The following is a 9807-nucleotide window of genomic DNA, read 5'->3' on the forward strand; positions in this document are numbered from 1 at the left end:
ATAAAGAAGTTACGCGGTTGCTCAATCTGACAAGGTATTTTGAGAAAATGTGGAAATTCCAGGTCGTCATAAATACTTTAGTTGCTAACGAGCCACGGGGCATTAATAATAAGGCCAAGAGTCTTTTATAAAATTTACTGATTGTTCCCTAAAATTATGTGCCATAAATCCATCTTAAAAGCCATCAGGTCATCAAATTAAATACTGTAGATTATTATGCTAAAAATATTCCCTTTAAATGATCATTTATCACGTATTTAAAACATCTTCAAACCGATATAAATAAATATATATATAAATTTGAGAAAATCAAACGTTTATTTTTTTGATGTAGGTTGCTCGTTCTTCTTCCTTTTTGGTATAGGTTGCTTGTGGTTCTTCCTTTTTAGTATAGGTTGTTTGCAGCTGTTGCTGTGCATACATATCCCTTAACATTATAATCCTGATTATCAATTATGATCCATTTCGCCAAAGAAAAATCAAACAGACGAACTTTTTGCAGGTGGCGAGCCTTGAGTTCTTTTTTTTTTTTTTTTGCAAAAAAAATACGCCCTTGATTGATTGACTGATTAACATAAACATAATCCATGTGCATCCAATTAGAATGAGAGCACTATTTTGGCATATATTTCTTCGATTAAGTTGAGCTTCTGCATGAAGTGACCAATAGAGAATTCTACTTTTTTAAACCAATTTTTTCCATGTTAATCCTTGGTCACGATGTTAGCAAAGATAGTTTATGCACTTGTTAATAGAAATATTATAGCCATCTAAAGATAATGAAGTATAAAAACCTTTATTTCATGTAAATTTCAACTTTAATTTTTACCTTATTCATTCAACCAAAGCAAAACTTCGTTAAAATGAGTCTACAGTTAACAGGAAAATACGATCGGATCATTTGATGAAAGTAAGATTGCTGTATTATCTGCATTCAAACGCTGAGAAAATTCCCTTTTTTGTTGAATAAAAACATTTGCAACTCTGTTTTATTATTGTGAACGATTTTTGTTTCTTGAGATTAGGGGCAATCGACGTATGTTATAGAGCAAGTTTTCTGTAGAATTTCGGCAATTTATTATTAAACTTATATTTTACAGTTAATTTTACCAGAAGTAAAAAAGTAAAATGGCTGGCGTCGCAAGCAAAGGATCCTCTATGGTTAACAGTAAGTACTAGTTTCATATGATAATTTCAAAAGTGTGGTTTTTGCGAATTTGACTTAAAAATACATTATGTAATATCGCTTATCGTTTTCGGTTTTATAAAGACCTCTTGGCTCAGCTTAGGCCACAAATGGATGTGTTCTGGAAATACGCCAAAGTAGAACTGACCCCACCATCACCTGGTGATATTGGTGCTATTCGTAATGGCATTAGTAAGCTAATCAAAGGTGCTCAAAGTGGTTCGTACAAGAATCTAACTGTTCGCGAAGCCTGGCTGAACACTTTAGTTACTATGGAGGTGTGCTTCTGGTTTTATATTGGAGAATGCATCGGCAAACGCCACCTTGTAGGCTATAAAGTTTAAATATTAATCATATTTTATAGATTATACTATACTGTTTTAATATCAAATCGTCATCAGAATAGTCTTAAATAAATCCAAAACACTTAACGATTGTTCTTAAATAAGTTGGAATAAAGAACGGGTCGAAAATCCGTATTCAATTTGTAACGTTACTCATTTTAATCAATTACAGAAACGATAATGCAAATTATTCCAATAAAATAAATAAGTGAATTACTTCTATAGCAATTCCAAAAAATTGTACTTTTACTTTTATTAATGTAAGAATCCATTTTAGTGTTATAAAAGAAGTCAATTTAAATCCATATTTCAAAGGGACATTTAAAATGAATTTTAAAATAATATTGTTAAACAATACGATGCTTAAAAAAAGGAAGAAAATTATGAGTAAGATATATAGCTCCTTGAAACAATTGAAATATTACTTCAAAAATGTTGTAAAGCAAGAATTGCATTGTATTGTTCGAGTTATAAAACTAAGAAAAATTGAATTAGAAGACAGAAGTTTCTCGAAGCTTACGTCTAGAAAAAGAAAAAAAAAATGGAATATTTTACTTCTACAAATAATAAAGTTTTTTCTCCAAAGCATTCTGTGGAGGTTGATATAGTGCCGTGCCAACCAAGGACGCCAATTTCTTGGCATACTGGCAAACGGCAGGTACACGTGTTGTACCTGACCAATTGTAGTACAAGTGGCACATCTTATACGTTAACAATTGCATTTGATCGGGTGTTAAACGTATAGTACTATGTACCACGTTATAACTGGTTGGGGACACTGTTCCCTGGCGTACGGATTGTGACACTAGAAAGAAATCATAACGCTCGGGCAGAGTAACTACATCATCAACGACAGTACCGGGCGGAGGATTACGTTCACCATAGAAAAAGCGCGTATTTATTGATTTCGTTACCACTACGTAAGCAAACATCGGAGGCTTTTCAGCATTGCACCGTTTGTACTCGGCCTCTAACTTCTCAACTACATCTCGAACTTCGTGCTCGTACACTTGCTTAAGCGAGCCTTCACCTATGCCATCGCGATAGAACAATATTCGATTTGGCAACTTTTCGTGTTCTTTACGATATTGGCGTAAAGCCTTTGTCATCATAGGCCACAAATTGCTGGCCAAAGCATCCCCAGGGCTGCATTCAGCTACAGTGCTATAAAATGTCGCGTTCTGTTTCATATCCATGCTGGCTACTAAAGCACAGAAAGCTTTCGACTTATCTTTTGGGCATTTAGATATATCATAGCCGATGGTCATTAACCCACTAAGCGGCAGATCGATCATCCATGGTGTGTAACCCAGCTTGCAATTGATTTGTATAGCGACCTTAGTAGCAATACTCATAATTCCTCGTTGGTTACTAGCTGATTTCTGTGTGATGATTTGCGTGGGGACAGCTCTCTCTAGATAGCTCTTCTTCTTAATAGATGCATATCTATTTAAAATAAAAAACGATAGGGTAATCAATAAAATAACTTTTCTGTTAACTTTAATACCTTTCTGCGTTATTGTTTGGCACCAAGCATAACACCAGTTGAGGATCGCGACGACAACATTCTTCCATAGCCTGTATGTATGTATGATTACGATCGTCAGGAATCATTAATCTTTAGAAACACAAAAATCCACCACATGCATCGATATAAATTAAAAGAAAAAATTGTAATTCCAAGCACTTACTCTTCGGGGCGACCAATTTCCATACCCATGCCTCGACCCGCTCTCATTAAAGATTCTACAAAATTACGTGATTCGCGAGCGTAACGTGTTGGAGAAATGACACACCATCGTTCCAAACCGCGGGTAGGGGTAGTGAACAAACCATTATCACGGAATAACCGGGTCCAATCAGCATTGTCACCAGCCGATAATCTAAGTAAATAATATTACATAAAAATTTTCGCACGTTCTCCTATCGTCCTTACTTGTTATGATCTTTGAACACAATTCGCTGGGGGTCTAAGATACGGCCCGATAACTCTACGAGCTTTGTATCCAACGTCATGTTCCAGTCTTTAAGTATACGAACGCTACCTTCGGTTTGTTGTAAGCGACGATTAAAAGTTCGTAAACGATCCATGCGTCCACGGGGCTCTAAGCGAGTATGATCAGCCATAGCCCGCATTAATCTAACGTAGTCATCAATTACAATTTTAAGTTGAAAAAAACTTGTTTTGCGCATACTTACTGCATATTAGAACGCATAGTGTCAGTCAAACCCGTTGGGCGACATAGCTCCGGTATCAAAATAATAATTTCATTTTCACCTCCTCTTATTGAACGTAGTTTAGCTTTCGATATCAACAAAGGCTGATTTGCATCACGTATCCGAATATTATATTTCTGGAAAATGAAAATATTGCGAATAAAATATTGGCTCCATAGATTTGTATCCTTTTCAAACGTGCCTTATAATAATAGTCTATGAAAGAGACTTCTTGATTTTTAAAGCTGAATGTTTCCTTCGGCGTTTTGGCAAAGTCTATATCATTCACTGAATACGTCTTGTTGTTATAGTCTGTAAGGACAATCATACCAATTACGTGGCGCCGAAAGTCTTCTTGATAATCGCGTGTTGTTTCAAGGCAGCGTTGCAGTATGTCGTATAAGGTTTCGGTACGCATAACTTTATGAGCGATTTCGACACACAGTAATATGTCACGTTCGTGTTGTCGCACCGAGGTTTGATAACCAGGCCACAATTGCATGCGATGTTCTCGTATGTCAATCTGCAAAATCCAAAGTCATTAACCAAAAGCAAATACGATGTTGCTTTTACCTTGCCTTAGCTTGAGGATCATAATAGTTGCGCTGTATAGGCTGGAGCTTTAATCCTTCCATTGCTCTTCGAACTATTAGATTAAGGACTTGAAGAGATTCCCATTGATCCATACCAAGTACTCCTACATGTTTCAACGTTAAAACGAACTTTTCATTATTCTTGGACGTTGTATGCAAAATTGTTTGTTCTAAGCTTAATTTGTTCGTACAGAATAACTTCATGCCATCATATAAGTAGCCTCCCAGAATTCCGCGATGCTCGTACAGCAGACCCCCTCGAAGGCGTTTCAGCTCCACTTCAGGCGCGAAAGTAACGTGGTACTGATGTATCTTCCATGTCGGAGTTGTTAATAGGCGATAATAATTCGCCAGTAAACGGATTTCTCTTCCGCCAGTCCCTCTCTTGCTTACGATATCTGCGGGCTTCGTATGTACAATTTCGTACGATACACGTTCCCTCTTTTTTCTGCCGCCAGCTCCACCACCATCCCCAGCACCAGGATGCCGTTTTGCGCTATCTTTTGAAGTCGTGGGCTTCTCGTAAGGTGACTCAAATTCCCGCCTGAACACTTTTGCGCGCTAAAATTATGATGGAGAATTGCCAGTTAAAAAGAATCGGTTAAAATTATTTTCTCAAAGGCAACATGTACCCTATTTTATACAAAGTATACAGAATAGAGGATAGCGATTAACCCACTTAGTCATGCGCATGACTATGCATTTCTTTATCTCTTCAAATCTAATTTTTACCGTAAGTCCAGACCAGAAGATTGACAAATTAAATGTTTGCATCTCGTAAAGGAACCTTGAGGACCTTTGTTTAAAATACCAATTTTCGTTTTATATTTTATTCATTTGATCACCGTCGCGTTTGAATATTAGTCAACTTCGCTCAGTAGTTCGCTCATTGGAAAGCATAACATATTACTAAGTATTCGAAGTAAGGTCTTACTTGCCATAAATACTTGAAGGGCTGCTGTTGCATTGTATTGTACCTTCTGATGTACAAAAAGAGTGACGATGACGAAACTATGTAATGGAACTAATATGAACCGATTTCCAATGTAGAAATTTAAAAAGTCATATGGATTCTAAAATGCCGTTTTCAATGAAATTATAGCATTCGAAATTTCTCGAAAGACTTTGGTAGGTACATATACCTTAAAAACCCCAGAAGTACACTTTAAAGAAAAAAATTGAAGCTATTTTTCTCCGCCTTAATATTTTACATATTCGGGTGGAATTTTAAACACTTTGGTTTGGCAATTCCAGATCTCGAGAATGCTTTAATGCATAACCTCAAATTAATTTTATTTTTGCGTGCACCACTCATATATTTTGTTACACAAATGTAACCGCAATTCTAAACGCGGTTATTCTTAAAAATGTATCAGAAATATTTCCAAATTACATACATTTATGCATTGGCATCAATTCATGATAACGATTAAATTTCCAAAATCTGCCTACCCTTACCACTGATTATATCGTGTTAATTAAAAGAATTTGCTGACATAGCGCAATGTAACACAAACGCAACATTATGCTGAGTTACACTTTTCAAAGAGCGGGTCGCAATGTACTTGTGTATGTATTCTAAAAGATTTAAAAATTTTCTTTTACTAATTTCTTTTTTTAAACATACCGGCTCTTCAGTTATAGATGGTTCGCGGGGGCGCCGCGATGTGCTGGGTGCTTGATGATATTCACGCGATGGACGCCGCCGTCCGCGGGATTGTTCTTCAGACATATTTCAGAACGTAAAGAAGCTTGAGGTAGATTTAAACTAGTACTGTCTATGTATTAAGAAAGTTTAAAGGAAAATGCATTAATTGTTTTGCAAATTACAATCAACCAAACAGACGCAATCTTACGATGCCGCACTTTGTTTCAACTTACTTTTGCTTCACTCTTAATGCTGTAAAAAGTAAAATGTTTTCTAAAAGACTATGATATTATTCTGAAAATAATTTATAAAATATCCGTTAGAAACAAATTTATTTAAAACAATCCCAGCATTTATTTAAAAATAAATTATTGAAAATAAATTACTAAAAATGGCCGCAGTTAGTACCTTCTTATGGCGTACTTCGACTGCTAGTGATGCCAATAACAGTAATTTGTCAGCAAGTAAACAATCATAGTAGGATTTTTAGGATTAACCTGCTACGTTTAACGCAACCAGAAACTACTGTATAACGCTGTTACGAAATATATGTTACAAAGTAAAAATGTAAAGAACAAATTTTGCTGATTTGGATAAATGTTCAAAGACATAGTAGTAGTATTTTGTGCTCCACGAATATCTACATAATTACATCTATTTTAAAAAATTGTCATTTAGATATTACACAGAACAGAATAGAATTTCTAGTTACAAGTTCAGAAATGAGCACGGCTCCTCTCATGAACGATGAAAGTGGATGATGGAAGGATAATTAGTTTGTGACTTACTCTTCGTTAAATTGTAGTTCAAAGTCATCTCTGCAACATTAAACTTCCATTTTTTTCCCAAAAAATCTCATGTGAATGCAAAAAACATTGATAGCGTTTCTTGATCTTGGATTAAGTTTATATATGTAATGTAGCTGTGTTCTTCCTTCATAAATTTTTGGGAGCGATATATACCGTTTCGGATGAATGAGAACTTATTAATAAAATAGAATGCTAGGTTTAGCTCGCAGTCAAATAATTTTTTTTCAGATAGGAAATGTATTTATTTAAAGGCAATAGAATAAAACCGAGAAGCGATGATTAAAACCCAAATATTTGGGTTTAATTTTAATAGAAAAATTTGGCAACAATGGTATAATCGAAAAATATTAGGCTGCTTTTTGTGGGAGCAATTTAGAAATTCATTCATATCATCTAAATTATTTCACGAAATGTAGCATGGGAAGTGAAGGCAAACTGCGCAAATTTCAGACAAAGTTTAGTAAAATCGACACCAGAATAATAATAAACGATAGCAATTGAAATAATATAATATGGAAATTGATGCATATAATGATTTTCAGAGAGATTTGCAGGAATTAAATTCATTCCAGCATTTTATGAATTTCAAACGGATTGCACAGATTGCTGCTCGTCCAATTCCTTCATATTCAGTGAGAAAATTTAAGGGTGGTGGTCGACGTTTCAATCCTTTACAAGACCTGGGAGAAAATGAATTTCGTCACAGTTATAGGTATAGCAAAGAAAATATGCGCCGTCTTATAGAAATGGTTCGAGATGATTTGGAAGTGGAGACGCATAGTGAGTTAAGAAAGAATCAAGTGCCGGTAGATAAACAAATAATGGTAGCCGTACGTTATTGGGGAATGACTGAGGTGAATGAATGTACCTAATTATTAAACTGAAACATATTAAAAACATTGTTACTTACCACTCAGCATCCGGATGTAACAGCACGTTTGCACGGTGTTAGCTTACGTACTTTGATGAAGATAAGTAAACGTGTAGCGGAAGCTTTGGCTGCTAAAACATCTCGTTATATTCGTATGCCTTGCTTGCTGGCCGAAAAAGAAAAAGTTACTCAGGCTTTTTATCGCTTAGCTCATATGCCCCAAGTTATAGGCGCTGTGGCACATTCCCGCGTAAAATGTAAACGTTTACAACATCAAGACGGCGATTGTAAAGAGGATGATACCATGCATATACAAATTGTATCGGATGCTAGTTTGAAAATTCGCGATATTGATTGTCGCCTGGTGACATTGCAAGATTCTTTCACAGCTGCCGATTTATTTTCTCAAACGCGGATTAAAGAACGTTTCGAGCAAAACGAATTTCGTGGCCGTATTTTACTGGGAGATTCTACGTTGCATTGCACTTCATTTTTATACACTCCAGTGTCGTGTGCTATTTCCGGACCAGAACAATCTTTCAATCATTCTCTACGCTTAACTTACGAACCAGTACGGCAATGCTTTAAATTGTGGAAGGAACGTTTCGGCATTTTGTCATGTGAATTGCGAGGATCAGTCGCGACCGCTCGTCATATTATAGTAGGATCGGCATTGTTACATAATATGGCTATTGAATGGAATGACCCTACTTTTGGTACGACATCAAATCGATTAACAGCTTATGGAAATTTCACAATTGTAATTTCTTTTGCAGCCGAATTTCAAAATTCTTTACTAGGCTTAGACAAATCCGTTGTCGAAGACTTACAGAAAACTACTGATGTTCGTAGTCGCACTGAATTCATTAAAAATCACTTTTTTGTTCCCGTTAACTAAGGAGGAACACGTCGAATACAAACAATTTTAAAACAACTTTTATTTATTTTATATTTAGAAACAGTTGAACTCGCTTGAAAATACTTACGTAAATCTAAAAAGAAGGCATAATAATTTAAAATAAAAAAGTGTGAAATCATGTTAGCAAAGGCAAAGTTATTTAAAAATCTGATCGTCGATGAAACCGCATAATTAAGAAGAGGATGTTCTATCAAAAGGTAATAGAATTGGCAGTGACAATGTGGACTGTTAGTGCGAAATAGCTTCCACTGCAAATCAAGTTTGCAAATTAGAAAACCGGCTTTGCTTCGCTAAAGAATTTTGGATATGATGATAGGGAATTTTTCATTTTTTTATCAGTTCTTTCATTTTCTAGATGGAGCGTACCATACCAAAATACCTATAAGTATGTATAAAAATAGAAATTTGTGCAAGAAACAAAGAGTATACCCTGCTAACTCGAAAATCCGTAAGCAAAGAATTGGTGTAATTCTGTTGCGATCGTTGAAGAAAAAATATGTATTGTTTTACAATTTTCGTTAGGGCAATTTGTGTACTAACTTCTTTGACAGCGCTGTAATAAAATGACAGTTTTTTTTTTTTTTTTTTGCTATGCGATTAGGATGTAAATAATCTTCAAAAGATACTGCTGATTCTTCGTAGCAGCAAATACGACTTCTACGTACCAAAAACTACCCCCCCACACAATTCGTCTACCATTCTCCCCCGCGGGACTACCTTTAGGTATTACTTCGCGGAGGCTGGTTGCCTTTAGCACGCTTCCAATGGGGCCGCAGTGGAATACACTATTGGTTTCCACTCCCTCTGCTCTCCACCCGTTGTCTCCACGGTCGTCGTAACTCCACGAGGGTATTGCTAGCAAACGCGTCTATGGCGTTCCATTCTGCTGCAATGCCGATCATTACGTTCGTGATCTTGTTAAGTGGCACTTGAGGCCGCCCGTTCTCAAAATGGCGGTGTATGTATCTTCAGATGTTCACATTCGTAACAACCAAGAATATTTGCTATGTTTATGAAGATCAATGTCAATGTCGTGGTCAGTAATTGTCAACGTCGGTTAAGAGTGTTTGATGCTGGTGATTATGATTGGCTTCGAAGTTGACCCAAAATTAAGTATTCAAGGATTATCGAGAAGTCTTGAGCCCACACCGTTAACTGTATAAAGGCATCTGCATGAAGTTGGGAAGGCAAATAGCTAAGAGTGGAATATTTGTCAATCA

The 9807-nt window shown here is 36.0% G+C and overlaps 3 protein-coding genes across 5 annotated transcripts; 2 read left to right on the forward strand and 1 right to left on the reverse strand.

Annotated features, from left to right (window-relative positions):
* Window positions 1-958: 958 nt before the first annotated feature.
* Window positions 959-1677, forward strand: LOC119633718 (ATP synthase subunit g, mitochondrial). 2 transcript variants are annotated; one of them, XM_038027413.1, is made up of 3 exons: window positions 959-1036; window positions 1101-1168; window positions 1271-1677. In XM_038027413.1, exons 2-3 carry the CDS (start codon window positions 1129-1131, stop codon window positions 1528-1530), a joined length of 300 nt encoding a protein of 99 aa, XP_037883341.1. In that variant the 5' UTR covers window positions 959-1036; window positions 1101-1128; the 3' UTR covers window positions 1531-1677. The 2 variants fall into 2 exon arrangements, with proteins under 2 accessions (XP_037883341.1, XP_037883340.1); XM_038027412.1 differs by lacking the exon at window positions 959-1036 and having other exon boundaries at window positions 1043-1168.
* Window positions 1678-1777: 100 nt separating this feature from the next.
* Window positions 1778-6417, reverse strand: LOC119633717 (protein piwi). 2 transcript variants are annotated; one of them, XM_038027410.1, is made up of 10 exons: window positions 6397-6417; window positions 6222-6282; window positions 5968-6118; window positions 4326-4901; window positions 3950-4270; window positions 3730-3884; window positions 3467-3670; window positions 3222-3413; window positions 3038-3148; window positions 1778-2976 (listed from the first exon to the last, which is right to left on the reverse strand). In XM_038027410.1, the coding sequence occupies exons 3-10, from the start codon at window positions 6070-6072 to the stop codon at window positions 2088-2090; spliced, it is 2553 nt and encodes an 850-aa protein (XP_037883338.1). In that variant the 5' UTR covers window positions 6073-6118; window positions 6222-6282; window positions 6397-6417; the 3' UTR covers window positions 1778-2087. The 2 variants fall into 2 exon arrangements, with proteins under 2 accessions (XP_037883338.1, XP_037883339.1); XM_038027411.1 differs by lacking the exon at window positions 6397-6417 and adding an exon at window positions 6375-6391.
* A 779-nt stretch (window positions 6418-7196) lies between these two features.
* On the forward strand, window positions 7197-8715 carry LOC119633557. Its single transcript, XM_038027165.1, has 3 exons — window positions 7197-7651; window positions 7715-8384; window positions 8445-8715. Exons 1-3 carry the CDS (start codon window positions 7310-7312, stop codon window positions 8564-8566), a joined length of 1134 nt encoding a protein of 377 aa, XP_037883093.1. The 5' UTR covers window positions 7197-7309; the 3' UTR covers window positions 8567-8715.
* The last annotated feature ends 1092 nt before the right edge of the window (window positions 8716-9807 follow it).

The sequence above is a fragment of the Glossina fuscipes genome, unplaced genomic scaffold (assembly GCF_014805625.2).
Source record: "Glossina fuscipes isolate IAEA_lab_2018 unplaced genomic scaffold, Yale_Gfus_2 2, whole genome shotgun sequence".
Classification (NCBI taxonomy): domain Eukaryota; kingdom Metazoa; phylum Arthropoda; class Insecta; order Diptera; family Glossinidae; genus Glossina; species Glossina fuscipes.